This window comes from Nicrophorus vespilloides, unplaced genomic scaffold, assembly GCF_001412225.1.
Source record: "Nicrophorus vespilloides isolate i.1.1-1 unplaced genomic scaffold, Nicve_v1.0, whole genome shotgun sequence".
Classification (NCBI taxonomy): Eukaryota; Metazoa; Arthropoda; class Insecta; order Coleoptera; family Silphidae; genus Nicrophorus; species Nicrophorus vespilloides.
The window spans coordinates 1-15781 of record NW_017099649.1 but is presented as its reverse complement, the minus strand read 5'-3'; the positions used below and the strand labels follow the sequence as shown (position 1 = coordinate 15781).

The 15781-nt window shown below is 36.2% G+C and overlaps 1 protein-coding gene across 3 annotated transcripts; it reads left to right on the top strand.

Annotated features, from left to right (window-relative positions):
* Positions 1-1769: 1769 nt before the first annotated feature.
* On the top strand, positions 1770-11527 carry LOC108565010 (adenylate cyclase type 9). 3 transcript variants are annotated; one of them, XM_017924235.1, is made up of 6 exons: positions 1770-2279; positions 2341-2714; positions 5151-5548; positions 5606-6849; positions 6915-7936; positions 8542-11527. In XM_017924235.1, exons 3-6 carry the CDS (start codon positions 5256-5258, stop codon positions 10210-10212), a joined length of 4230 nt encoding a protein of 1409 aa, XP_017779724.1. In that variant the 5' UTR covers positions 1770-2279; positions 2341-2714; positions 5151-5255; the 3' UTR covers positions 10213-11527. The 3 variants fall into 3 exon arrangements, with proteins under 3 accessions (XP_017779724.1, XP_017779723.1, XP_017779722.1); XM_017924234.1 differs by adding an exon at positions 3090-3255 and having other exon boundaries at positions 1770-2714; XM_017924233.1 differs by having other exon boundaries at positions 1770-2714.
* The last annotated feature ends 4254 nt before the right edge of the window (positions 11528-15781 follow it).

Below are 15781 nucleotides of genomic sequence, written 5' to 3'. Positions count from 1 at the left end.
AGCTTGAACAATTTGAATATGTTTAAATCTTTCAATTAACTATCTGCAAGTCAATGAATATGTCTTTAAATATAAAAAAACAGGTTTCAAATGAAATTCAATTATTTTATGTTTAAATTTGTCAATAAACTATCTGTTAGTTAATGAATAGGCGTGTAAATATAATTAAATAGTTTTCATCTGGAATTCAATCATATTTGAATTGAATCTTTGTTTAAATCTTTCAATTAACTATCTGCAAGTTAATGAAGATAATGAAATAGATTTATTATCTGGAATTAAATATTTTTAAGCTTGAATAACTATTGGAATATGTTTAAATCTTTGAATTAACTATCTGCAAGTTAATGAATATGTCTTTAAGTATAAAAGAAACAGGTTTCAAATGAAATTCAATTATTTTATGTTTAAATTTGTCAATAAACTATCTGTAAGTTAATGAATAGGCGTGTAAATATAATGAAATAGTTTTCATCTGGAATTCAATCATATTTGAATTGAATCTTTGTTTAAACCTTTCAATTAACTATCTGCAAGTTAATGAAGATTATGAAATGGATTTATTATCTGGAATTCAATATTTTTAAGCTTGAATAACTATTGGAATATGTTTAAATCTTTGAATTAACTATCTGCAAGTTAATGAATATGTCTTTAAATATAAAAGAAACAGGTTTCAAATGAAATTCAATAATTTTAAGGTTGAATAATCATTTGTATCTGTTTAAATTTGTCAATAAACTATCTGCAAGTTAATGAATAGGCGTGTAAATATAACTAAATAGTTTTCATCTGGAATTCAATCATATTTGAATTGAATCTTTGTTTAAACCTTTCAATTAACTATCTGCAAGTTAATGAAATAGTTTTCATCTGGAATTCAATCTTTTTAAGCTTGAACAATTTGAATATGTTTAAATCTTTGAATTAACAATCTGCAAGTTAAAGAATATGTCTTTAAATATAAAAGAAACAGGTTTCAAATGAAATTCAATTATTTTATGTTTAAATTTGTCAATAAACTATCTGTTAGTTAATGAATAGGCGTGTAAAAATAATTAAATAGTTTTCATCTGGAATTCAATCACATTTGAATTGAATCTTTGTTTAAACCTTTCAATTAACTATCTGCAAGTTAATGAAGATAATGAAATAGTTTTCATCTGGAATTCAATCTTTTTAAGCTTGAACAATTTGAATATGTTTAAATCTTTGAATTAATTATCTGCAAGTTAATGAATATGTCTTTAAATATAAAAGAAACAGGTTTCAAATGAAATTCAATTATTTTATGTTTAAATTTGTCATTAAACTATCTGTAAGTTAATGAATAGGCGTGTAAATATAATGAAATAGTTTTCATATGGAATTCAATCATATTTGAATTGAATCTTTGTTTAAATCTTTCAATTAACTATCTGCAAGTTAATGAAGGTAATGAAATAGTTTTCATCTGAAATTCAATCTTTTTAAGCTTGAACAATTTGAATATGTTTAAATCTTTAAATTAACTATTTGCAACTTAATGATTCATTAAATATAAAAGAAACAGGTTTCAAATGAAATTCAATTATTTTAAGCTTGAATAATCATTTGTATATGTTTAAATTTGTCAATAAACTCTCTGTAGTTTTCATCTGGAATTGTAAGCTTTAATAACTTTTGGAATATGTTTAAATCTTTCAGTTAACTATCTGCAAGTTTGTGATTAATTTTGCAACAATAAAACAGTTTTCATAGTTCATTAAGTAAATTGATGTTTGGGGAATTGATGAAGTGGAGAACTGCTGCAGCATTTCGACCGTTCCAGTTGCGTGTAATCTTGTAAGCAGATTAAGTGTGCATGTTAGGAACGAAGGATGATGATTAGAAGGGAATAAAAGGTGAATTTGCATAAGAAATACAGGATGAAATGTTTAGGTAGGAGACCTTCCAGCTCACTACTACATGACCTCCCCGAACGTGTGCAGTGTGCGCGCCGCTTACAACTTGGCAACCAAGGAGTAGAGGAAGGAAGGAGGTGGAGGAAGAGAAGCAGTAGTAGTAGTAGGAGGCAAAACAGGCGGCAGTGTGTGTGTGCGAGAGAGTGTTTGGGGGGCGATCTGTCATTTGTCAATCAAAGTTTCCACAGTGCAGTTTGGACTTGTCCGTACCACTTGCAACAACTACTCGGCAGCAGCAGCAGCAACAGATTCAACGACTACCCGTTCTTTTTTTTTACTATACACTTTTCTTTCTGTCTTCTTCCGCTCAGCACTGTAACTGTCAGTCAGAGAGTGGTGCGTGTGTGTGTGTCTCGCAATGATTTACTTTCTAATCTGACACATGTTCTTTGCATAGACGTTATAGAACACACGACCGCTGCTTCAACCCCCTTGATTTTTCTTTGGTAGAGTCGTCGTTGCAGAGATCCTTCAAGAGAAACCACACCGGAAACAACATAAAGAGCCTAAGAACAACAACGACGTACATAATACAACAACAACAACAATAACACATCATCGGCTGTGGCTGCAAGACGTTTAGCAGTAGGTTTTTCCTCTCGTCGACCACTAGAAAACATGATACACAGTGTCGAGGAGTATTATCAATTAAGTAGTGTGCGAGCATGTTCTGTTGACATGTCCCCGGAGTGTTTGATTTAGATTAGTTTAGACAAAACATGATTCTTCGCAACTTCTGCAAGATTCTTCCGAACATATGCAAACACCATGGTAAATATTTATATTTTATTTCTTTCTGTTCTTAAATAGCAAACATTCGTTAAATAACAGCATCTTAACTATACTCTTCATCATCATCATCATATACCAAAAATTCATTACTCAATGTTGAGGCAACGCCACACACTCTCGCTCATTCACACACGTTACATAAAACATTAATTATCATTTGGATTACAGCATTCCACGTATAATTTTTGTCGCGTCGAGCATTAATCGCAAGAAAATTTCCTCAAAACGTAATCCGCGTTTCGTTTAATTAGGCGAGAGCAAACAAAAGTTTCATTTAATTTATGTTTATTTATTTGTTTTGTTTCTTATATTCTCATTCTCTCTGTTTTTTTTTTTGTATGTTACATGTTGTAGCAGATCTCAATGATTCAACAAGGACACTCTCTCGTCCGTGTCTTCTGCTGATCTCGATTAAATTCATATCACTCAATTATCAATTTGTTTTAATTGATAATAAACGAGAAAGTGCAAACCTTTCAGTTTCACAAAGAAGTCTTTCATCTGGCGAGAATAAGAAACGGTAATAATAATAATAAAGAAAACATTATTATTATATAGACACACGCATTGAGGAGAGCGACGAAGTGTTTATGGAAAATATAATATTTTTTGAGGATGATTTAATATTAGCACGCCGAAAAATTGCGATAATTTTAGCGGCCTTTCAAGTTCGATGATGAAAATATTTTTAGAACGGTGGGTGTTGGAGGACTGTTTTCCTTTCGTTTTCCGTACACACACACGCGTGTCTCGAAAAGGAGGAAGAACCCATCCTCCTCCGCATAATCACAGTCCAATTATGCAATTTCGCGTGTCTGATCATCAATTGAGCGCAATTGAGCCACTGATTTCTTTATTCCTCTCACTTATTTGTTTCCTTCCATTTATTTATTATTGTTAACTTTAATGAGAAGATAGGGCGCTGTTCATTAATTTCGGCTTTTGCGCTAATCCTCAGATAAACGGATTAATATCAATAATGATAATCATTCCGTGCACTTTCAACGTGCTGCTGTTATTTATTTATTTATTCATTCATTCATTATTTTCCATGTCAATATGCCAAAGTCAATAAGTTGATAGGCGACCATACTTACACCTCGTGCATGATAAAATCGTTTTTTTTTGGAGCTCATCTCTCTTTCTGTTTGGATGTTCTCGGTTTGCCTCGTAAATCATCTCCATGCATTATCTTAGCCCAATATTTAGTCTATATTAAGTTACAGTAAATCCAATATTTGTCTAGTATAGTTGAGGAGATGTAAAGCAAGAATTTAATTTTTCTATATTCTCCTTCAGCCGTTGGAAATAGACACCGTTCCAAATATTTCACCGTAATCGATATCACAAATCAATGGAAATTGTATACCGTAATAATTTCCGGCTATTTTCGTATTACGCTATTTATTTCTGGCGCAGCTATTAATACCTAGTAATGATTGTTTTATAACTCTAATAATAGTACTTAATAAAATAATTCTCTTGTTATAATGATTAGAATTACAGGTATAGAACAAAAATCCAATCATATTGGGAGTTGTTAAAATTGCGATGGTCTTTATGTCTATAATTTCGATAAACTAGTAAAGTGTAATTAGTTTCCATTGCGAAGTTAATAAAGTAAAGTCTTGGTTTCAATGCGTCGCTGTAAATCCGTATTAAAGAGAAGGTTGCAGCATTCCTCTCGTAAAATATGTAATAAATTTCATTTCATCGGTAAACAATTAGACAAAACAAGATTAATCGCAGATACGCGATGGACATATATTTATGATTAGCGCAGATGAATGTCGCCTGGCATTAAAATGAATTACATTATTAAGGTCACGGCGATGTTACCTGATCTACTTTAGAATGCCCACCATTACCTGTGTCTCACGTACTTATATATATATATATTTATGTAGGCGCGCACTCACACAATTAATAAACTGAAAGAACGTAATCGCACTTTATTATGCCCTCCCCCATTCTGATGTAATAATCTATCTATTCGCATTAATAATTGCCTCGCGACGTCTTCTCGCTCGGAATTGATGATCAAATTATATTTAAGCTTTGCTCAAAGTGTTATTGCCTGCAGACACTCACACAGAGAGAGGATGTAATCGTGTTATCACCTATTACGATTTTAATGCCTCTTAAGTAGCAGAAAGAAGCTGCGAATCGTACGGATAATGATGCTTGTATTCCCTTTTTATTAGGATCTAAGTTTTTTTTTTCAACACGGAATTACTACCGTAAACAAGTTAGTAAATGATGGTCAGTCGAAAATGTACTCAAATATTTGCTTAGGATAATGCAACTGTCTGCAAGACAAGATTACTCGCGCTATTATTGTCTTTTAATATCAATTCTATGACTGTTAGATTTACGAGATATTAACATTGAAATATCACTTTTGTGTTTTTGCAGAATGGATAATCAAATAATGAGATACACGTCACGCAATGTACTCACAAGGGACTGCATGCATCTGACTGAAACTGATTCTGCAGTATTACCATTTGAGTCGCAAGGATGGAGTCGGAGAAGAGGCTTTCGTCGACCAGTTATTCGCTCTCGCAGTCGCAGAACTTGAACCAACCGGAACACTCGTCGGATACCATCGATGATGGCCAACTGGCGATGGGTCCGGACGTTCAGATCTACCTGGCCCGGGTCTCTCAGGAGTCCGGTTGCTGGGGACGATGCTTGCCCATACCGTTCGAGAGAGCGGCCAGCAAATCGTGGTGGGATCCAACGTTCGATTCCGAAATCCTCGAAGGCCAATTCCGCAAGAGCGTTCCCAATCACAACAGGAAGAAATTTCGGTGATTAGAGATGGTAATTGCGTCTTTGGAATGATCGTAATTCATTACTTATTGCAGATATGCTCTTTGCTACATCCTGCTGATATCGTTCTCCTGGTTCCTGTACTTCCTCGTTACCGGATTGTCAGCCGACACGACGCACTGGCCCATCCTCTGCATAGTCCTGGCTCTCCTCTTCGTTCTAGCCATAGTCGTGCTTTTATTGACCTACAAAGATATCTACGACGTTTACATGCTGACAATATCTTGGGTGATGGCTTTGACGCTGTGCATATTGAGTCTCACTTTTGTCGTGCTGATGCCGATGAGGTTCAAGCCGTACTCGGAGAAGTCCACGTCGGAGATCAGCCCAATCGGACACTTTTCCATTTGCACCGAGATCCTGCTGCTCGTTTACACTGTGATACCCATGAAAATGTACCTCTGCATCATAATGAGCACTCTCTACTCGGTGATCTTCGAAATACTGACGTGGATGTACCACGACCAACAGTACGACGTTGTAACCATCACCGTGCGAATACTCTCGCACGTCTGCATACACCTAATTGGTTTGCACATTCTAATAATGACTAACGTTAGGATGAGGAACACTTTTATGAAGGTCGGGCAGAGTTTGCTGGTGCGGAAGCAGCTGGAAGCGGAGAAGAAGCTGAAGGAGAACATGATACATTCCCTGATGCCGCAATCCGTTGCGAATTGGCTGCTGAACGACGACGAGAACTTCACGAGGAACGGCATGGAACCGCGCAACTCGAATCCGGAAACCAACGATATCCAATCGCTCTTCAGACCTTTCAACATGAACCGAGTAGAGAATGTGAGCATTCTCTTCGCCGACATCGTTGGATTCACGAAGATGTCGAGCACGAAATCCGCTGAAGAACTGGTGGAGATCTTGAACAATCTGTTCCAGCGGTTCGATTTGCTCTGTAAATTACACAACTGCGAGAAGATTTCAACGCTCGGCGATTGTTATTACTGCATATCCGGTTGTCCGGAGCCGAGGCCGGATCATGCAAAGTGTTCAGTGGAGATGGGTTTGAGTATGATTCAAGCGATAAAGCAATTCGATTTGGAGAACAACGAAGGTGTGAATATGCGCGTCGGCGTTCACACGGGAACGGTGCTGTGCGGAATCGTTGGAACCAGAAGGTTCAAGTTCGACGTGTGGAGTAACGACGTTACATTGGCGAATCGGATGGAATCGACGGGAAAACCGGGAATGGTTCACATATCGGAGAACACTCTGAAATTCCTGCCAGACAACTATCTGTTCGAGGAGGGAAAGCAAGTATTTGGTAATTTTAGTTTGATTATTTTGATGTGTTGTGTCGAATGGGATAACCGTAATGTTTCGTTGTAGGTTTGAAGACCTTTTTTATACTGGGAAGGAAGAGCGAGAGGCCTCCGTCTTACAACGGCAGTCTGAAGGGTATCGATAAGCCGCAGCAGAACAATTCCCTGCAACTGATAGTGTCTCCACCCACGTCGCCGCCCTCGATGTCGCCGCAAACACGCCCGCGCGTCCTCTCCTGCGTCACACCGCCATCTCTTCTCAAACCTCTGCACAATCCGAACATGCTCTCTCCAGACGTGTGCAAGATCAAGGCAAGCAGTTTGCCAAGCATTTTGGATTCGGAAAACGAGCAGGAGATCGAACCGGAGAAGGAGTCGGGTGGAAGTGAGTCGGTGAAGACGCCCACGTCGACGGCGAGCTCCGGTCGGTATTCGGTGAAAATCAAGAACTGGAAGATACCGAAGTTCTTGCGCAAAGGTGACCAGAAGGATAGCATGGACATTGGGATGGAGTTGCCTTGCACGTCCGACTGCGATGGCTCTATAGTGGTCAATCCTACAGGATACACTCAAGTGCCGACGATAATAGAGTCCAAGAATGGGACGGTGGAGAATGGCAAAGACGAGTTGAATTGGATCAATTTGTCTGTAGATGAAGAGGAGAAACGTAACAGCATCTATTTGGACGAGCAAAAGGACGTGATCGACGTGAAATCCTACATCAGTCAGTCGAGAAGCGACGTCGGACAATACGATTACTCTCCGTGCGAATTCTCGCAATTCTTAAGAGCGGGCAGCTACAGGAGTCAGTACGGTCGTCCCAACAACGATTTCACGTACCTGAGTCGCGTGGGCAGCAACAGATCGCGCAGAGAGAAATCCCCGAACATCGACATCGTCCCCTCGGAGCGTGCGAGAAGCGCCACAGTCGCCATCGGCCAACTGAACAGATCCAAGAAATGCTCCCTGGAAGTGCCCAGCCGGTTATCCACGATCTTCGTGGACGACCAAATCAGCACCGGACCATCCGTCAACAGTCGCAAGGATTCCGGCATCAAGAGCAACAGCAGAAGGAGCAGCATCCTGCAGGTAATCATAAACATTCTAATTATATACATGCATGATGTAGTCAAAGTCGTTTCAATTGAGCAGCTGCAGGCCCAATTAAAGAAATTACGGAAGAGCTGTTACCGAACGGCGGATGATGATCGTAATCGTTAAGGTCAAGCCGCTTGATAACGTGATGAACCTAATTATTATTAGAAGAAAATATGAGTCGACTCATTCTCACGCTTCGCAGACCGAATTAATCACAAAAATAAAATAGTTTAGATAACTTTTATCGAAAAACCGTGAATCATCACCAAATTGTGTATTTACCTTAACAATCTTTTAGAAAAATTTAAATCAAACTATTGAATTATTGCTTTTGTGTTTTCTTCGTGGATGAACGGCCACGGCCAGCAAAGTGGAAAGGTCGCCGTTTCATAGTCTATTATAATGAGTTTAAGGACAGATATTATTCTATTGAAATGGGATTTTATTAAAAAAAAAAAGAATATGTTCTAGTTATTAGACTGTAACATTCTATTATTAAGATTTAATCAATATCTTTCAAGATATTTCAGTTTTGATAGATTGACATTCATGATGGATATTGTTGAATGAAAATGATGTAATTTTCGTTGTTGCAGATTGAACAGCACATACCACCGTCTGATCTGCTGCAGCACAGAGTTTCCGGTTATTACACGTCGAGTCAATCGAGCATAAATTCCCCGCAGTACGCTTCCAGACTTCCAGCTCCGTTTTTGGGCAAATGCGTCCAGAGTTTACGTAAGCAATCCGATAGGCAGCTGATCAAGTGTGTTCAAGACAATTCGAAATCGAAACGTTCCTATTTTATAAAACCACCCCTCTCGCAAATATCGCTGTTCTTCGAGAACGAGAAAATGGAGCACGAGTACCGAGCAAACGTGCACTCGATGTTCGATCAGCACGAGACGATACCCACCTTGGCCAACAACAAACTCAACACGTACTTCGACGTCTTCGTCTCGGCCGTGGTCTTCGCAATCGTGTCCACAGCTCTGTTCATCCTCTACGAACCATCGACCCTTTGGATAACGACGTTCTGCTTGTTCACTTTACTTCAGGGCTTCGCAGTTGCCCTCTGCTTCCCAACAGTGATACACTTTGCGGAGCACCATTTCTCGTTCATCTCACGATGGTACCGTTGGAACACCTTCGGTGGGTTATTAGTTAGTCTACCGCTGGTGTCGATACTCCTTAATTTTGCGTGCCCGAGCATCTGCGGCAAGCTGAAGATGTCCGATTACCTCTACAGCCATCTGCTCTTCGTCGGCATCATACATTTCTGCAACTTCACGCAGCTCAACTGCTGGATGAAGAACGTACTGGGCACAATCTACTGCGTGGTTTTCATGAGTCTCATCCTGTACCGTTACTGTCCAGCAGGTGAAGCGCCTCCACCGATATTCGCGAACGCCACCGACGTGTACCTCGAGTCGCACCAAAGATTGAACTATTTATACGACTCGGAGATACTCATGGATCTCTTCCTTCTGCTCGTCCTCGTCTGGGTTTTGAATCGCGAATTCGAAATAGCGTACAGGATCAGCTTCCATGCGAACTACGTCGCAAATCGTGACAGATTTCACGTGCAGAGCCTGAAGAACCAAGCCGACTGGCTGATATACAACATTGTACCTGAGCACGTCGCCGAGCAGCTGAAGAAGAACGCCAAGTACTCGGAGAACTTCAACAACGTGGCGATAATCTTCGCGAGCATCGTCAACTTCAACGAGATGTACGACGAGAGTTACTTGGGCGGAAAGGAATTCCTGCGAGTGCTGAACGAACTCATCGGGGATTTCGATGAGTTGCTCACGCTTCCGGAGTTTCGCAGCGTGGAGAAGATCAAGACCATCGGCAGCACGTTCATGGCTGCGAGCGGATTGAATTCGCGGATGAGGGACGAGCAGGAGGACGAGAACGAACACTTGTTTGCTCTGATGGATTTCGCTATCGCCATGCAGAACGTCATAGATAACTTCAACAGGGATCTGCTCGAGTTCAACCTCATCCTGCGGATCGGGTACAACTTCGGCGACGTGACTGCGGCCGTCATCGGCAGGACTAAACTGTATTACGATATTTGGGGGGACGCGGTGAACGTCGCCTCGAGGATGGACTCGACCGGCGTCAACGGACGGATACAGGTGGGAGAGCATTGCTTGGACATCCTCAGCGAACGCTACAACTTCGAGAAGCGCGGATCCGTGTACGTTAAGGGTAAAGATAACATGAACGTGTTTCTGCTGATCGACAAGAAATGCGAGTAGACGAAGAAGACGCGATCGCTACGCCTTTGATACTAATTACATTCCATGAATTTTAATACATCTTTTACACAGAACAAATCACGAATCTTAACGAAGAGTATATTTACAAAAGTTCGTTTTTTTTTTTGTAATTTTAAATTTGTATTCTTAAGAGAATAGTTCAATACGAGGAATTGACGAGAAAAGATGAACACCAAGAATTAATTACTTTAATTGGGACAGAAAAGTTCATTTTTTTTGTAAATTGAAACACAAAAACAATGAAAGATAGAGAGAATATATAAGAGTTATATTTGTAGCTGAAATATTAAAAAAAAAAAGATATATCTTGCCCTTAAACTATAGTACAAAATGTAAGTGCTTATAGCAAAATGAAAATTTAGGATTTTAATAATATATATATTATATGTACATTTATATAACGAACGTTATATATATTTAAACAGAGCAAAGAAGCTATTTATTCTTGTGTATCAAATATACGGGAGTCATTGACGAACAACGTTGATTATGTAATAAAAACAAAACAAACAGAAACAATTTGATATAGTTATTATTTTCATCATTTGGTGAGAAAATCAATTCGAAAATCAATTTATGCGCGCAACGAAGATCAAATAATCACAATAAATTACCACTGAAAGTTTGATTCATTTTATCCTACAAGACTGCTAACTACTAAATAATTGAAAGAATTGTCGTTTCATCCGTTCACCAATTGCATTTTACATAGATACATATGAATTCGCTTGTTTATTTATTTCTACTGGAAACAAAAGAATTTTTTTTTTTTTGTTTGTTATTATTTTCCGTTGTTTTTCGTAAATTTTATGTAAAATTTGACCAAGTTTGGAGGACCACTTAATGCAAGTGAAATATTTTGTGATTGCCATACTAATAATAATAAGATTAATATTAGTATATGTATAAATAATATGAATATTTTTTAGGGAGTCGAGATGAGATGAAGATGCGGATACGCAGATTTGTGTCTTAATGTCTCCTCGTCGTATATATCATATATATTGTGTGTAAAAGAGACGTGTAAATCGATTTATACGAAACTAGTCATATATGATATTATGATGTAGCTTTAATACGTTTTAATAATACTAATTTGTAACGTAGCAGTCTAGAGAGAAGACAAACAAAACAAAAAAAACGTAAACAGGAGGAGGATGTGAGAAGAAGGTTGAGGAATTTGAATCGCTTGAATTACTTTTCCTCGAAGTGCTTCAATCGGAAGTTCCTATTTGTACATTTACACTACTATTACTATTATTATTTTTAACGCTTCTTCGAATTTTATCAAATAATACACATTATTATTATTACTAAATATGTATATTTTTTTTTATATCGATCGATACACAAACACACATAGATTAATATAAATATTTATAATTTGTTGTTCCATCATTATTATATATATTTTTTTTCTTTTTACAAAGATTAATCTTCCATGGTTTGATGTTATTTGAAGTGCCTTTTTCCAATCAAACTTGTGCGACGATTCGACAACGATGATATTTCTTTATCCGTCGTGACCATCTATTATTTTGTTATTGTTGTAACTTGTTTCTAATTTCTAACATTATTAACTATGCACCGTCCGTTCGTATACAAATTATATTTTGATATTAAATATATTTGTAAACTTACATTATTACATTATATTTTTTTTTGTTGTATAAACTAATCGGAGCGAAACACGCGTAGGCCTTGTTGTTGTTGTTGTTTTTTTTTTGTTTTGTTTAATTTGTACATTTTGTTGTACATTGCGTAACGTATTTATGTAGGGGAAGAGATGGGAGAGAGAGTGTGTGATAAAAGTGTAGAAGAGATGAAAAAAAAAAATTTAAAAAATTTGGGTGGACAAAAAAAAAATTATAATTCTGAAAGAAAATACTGCAGTTTAAAAATAAATTTTAATCATGTGTAACCAAAAAATATTAGTAATTAAATTGTTATTAAAACGTGTTTCTTTTCTTTGTTACTTATTTAAAACCCATCCACGCACTTAAATCAACTGATTTTATAGATAGAATGAATCCAATATATGCATATGAAAGCTGAATGTTTGGGTAATCCAGCAAGTATAGATACATTCCTGTGGTCTTATCCATATTGCTCTAATACGCGTTCAAAGTTGAAATTAGAACGTTCGAAAAAGCAGTGTTTTCACATTTCATTGATATACTCGAAAACTATAATCCAATATCAACAATAATTTTGAACTTAGTTTTTCACTTTAAGTTTTGTGCTGATTGTTAAACGGGATTCGATAACTTTATCAAAATGTAGAGGAAAATCCGAAATCTCGTTGCCGGAACTTTTGCAATTAATCTCTCAGTTCCGCAAAAGTTTTCTCCCCACAAATAATACCATTTTAAGCAGTAAATTCAACTCTATTAACTCCAAACGCATAAATTACTTAAATATACGCAGCTTTTGCACTATATGGATTACATTATGCAATTACAGCTGTCTATGCAGGAATGTTAACCATCATTAGATAATCAATAATTATTAGCTGATATTAGAATAATTCAATGTAAACATCTATTTTGTTGTTATTTGATAACGATCTTGTTTTCATTTTTCCAACAATAAACCATTAATTTTGTGAAGAATATTATATTAAAATTTATCATGAATTCATTGTAGAGATAAAAGGTTTATTGTGTATTTTTATAATTAAATATAACTTTCATCCATTAATATATAACGATTAATTAACGAAATAACAACGCCCCTATTCAACATATAACTATGACTCAAAACCTTGTACTTTTTAGGGAATTAACTTTTTTTTTCTCTCTGTTTACATATACAACGTAATTAATGATAGATCTATTGGGGGTCTTTATAATCATGCTGGTAAAACGAACATAATTTGAAACAATGAATGAAAATTGTCCTTTATTTGTTACGTATAGTTCGTACATAGATATAAATTCATCAACGCAAAACGATATGGATTGAAGTTTGTAACATTATTTGATTTTGTACGCATTGCCAATATAAAAATAAAATATTGTTTGTTTTTTTCTAAATTTTGACAGACTGTTTTGTTGTAATCTGACGCCATTTTCAATCAAATTTTATCCTATTATTTCATTTTTGAAATCTATTTTAATATAGAAATATATTGAAATTTCGGATACATTTTATTTATCACATCACAATTTATTTTGTTATATTTACTTGGTTAATTAAAAACTTGTAGTTGTTTATAGTTGGAATACAAAATGTATAGTTTTCCGATTTATTCAGTGCGAAGTAAAGAAACCTGTAAAAAGTAGAAAAATCTGAATCAGATATATTTTAAATAGAATTACGCGAAGGCTTGAAACTTNNNGAAAGACGAAGGGTTGGTATGAAATTACATGATTGTAAGTAACAAATTACTCGAACAGAGGGGAGCACTGTGTATGTGTTGTGTTTCATTTTTGAAATCTATTTTATATAGTTTATAGTTGGAATATAAAATGTATAGTTTTCCGATTAATTCAGTGCGAAGTAAAGAAACCTTTAAAAAGTAGAAAAATCTGAATCAGATATATTTTAAATTGAATTACGCGAAGGCTTGAAACTTAAGTTTCCGCTCTGACAGATGTTGCCGAGTTTTCATTGGTCGTCCGACATTGAAACTTCCNNNGAAAGACGAAGGGTTGGTATGAAATTACATGATTGTAAGTAACAAATTACTCGAACAGAGGGGAGCACTGTGTATGTGTTGTGTGCGTATTGATCAGTATCAGACATGGCATTTTAATTGCGTGCAGAAAAACCATAAGGCGGCGGCGACGGCAGTGTTACTTGCGTGGTCACAGCTCCAAATAATTTGTGGACAAAAATAACGAAAAATTTGAAATTGGAGACGGATCAATAGTGCCAACGCAATATCAATATTATTCCTGCAGAGTCGATGGTTAATTTAATTTAAATAGGCTTGCATCCAATGGATTTTAATTGGATTAATCAACAGAAAATGTTTTGTTTTCGTTAAATTAAAAGCGAAATATTTTTGCATCGATGGAATTCAATTAATTAATAGGACTTTTTTTTATATTTCCAATTGGATTCAATAATAATATTTGTGATGTATAGCTTTTTTTTCAATTTTTGAGCAAGAAGTCAATTGTAAAGTTAAATTAATATAGAATAACTTGGGGGATGTTATATATATATAATTAATTGAAAATACTGAGGGAATACCGCATTTCGTGAGGAATCTAGGTTTGTGCATTCGCTCTCTACCTGAGACGTGAAAGAGACGTAATGAAATTTCAGGAAATACCGTTCGAGTAATTTAATCAACCCCGCGTGTGTATCCCCAGGCGCCTCGGAAAACTCAATTGCGTCCTATGATGAAATTCCACTTCGCCCTACATATTTTCGCATCGCATCGCATCCACACTTACTTTATTCCTTTATCTTCATTATTAAGCTAATTCCCATTGAAAACGCACAAGTCGTTTATTATCTCGAAATCTTCAATTAAATCTTGTATGGTTTTCTCCGCGTTGGTCATCATTTCACATACGTCGATGTCTGTGCTTCATTTCAATGCTTCTTGTATCACATTGTTTGACTCGTACAATGTAAACTTTGCATCGATTGTTTGAGTATAAATCAACATGATTAATATATTGTGTGCAGATTAGTTAACGATTGAATCTTCAGCTTCCATGCAAAATTTAATCACCTCATGGAAACTATTCAACATGGATCACCACAATACGTTTTCAACCTCTGTTCAGTTTATGCTTCTCAATTTCGAAAAATTCAATTGATTATTTCATCGCTGTATACTTGACAGTACCACTTATCAAATCCAAAAAAAAACAATGCAAGTCAGCGTGAAAGCACTATCATAATGATATTTCATAATTATATAATTATAAGCATTGTGCTTGTGTTAATTATCTAAACTTGAATATTTATTATCATCTGTAGTAGACTATTAAATCTTCTAAATTAAGTAGATGAGAGTTTTAAATATTTACAAGTATATAAATAATGGATATTACAGTGCAACTGTGAGGCGGGAGGCGTGGACTAGTCGAAGGGAAGGCGCGAATATTAGTAGCAGTGAGCAATTTTCCAAATATCTGCTAAAGTATAGACCTTCCTTTTCAACANATNTNNATNCAGCAGCGTTTTCCAAATCTNCGAATATTAGTAGCAGTGAGCAATTTTCCAAATATCTGCTAAAGTATAGCGTTTTCTAAACTTTGCAAACTGGGGACGCTTGCCTAGTCTAAGGGGAGGCGCGAATATTAGTAGCAGTGAGCAATTTTCCAAATATCTGCTAAAGTATAGATACATTCCTGTGCTCTATCCATATTAAAACGTTCGAAAAAGCGGCCTTCCCTGGTAGCAGTGAGCAATTTTCCAAATATCTGCTAAAGTATAGATACATTCCTGTGCTCTTATCCATATTGCTGTAATACGCGTTCAAAGTTGAAAAATTGAAATTAGAACGTTCGAAAAGCAGTGTTTTCACATTTCATTGATTTACTCGAAAACTATAATAGATAGAATGAATCCAATATATGCATAT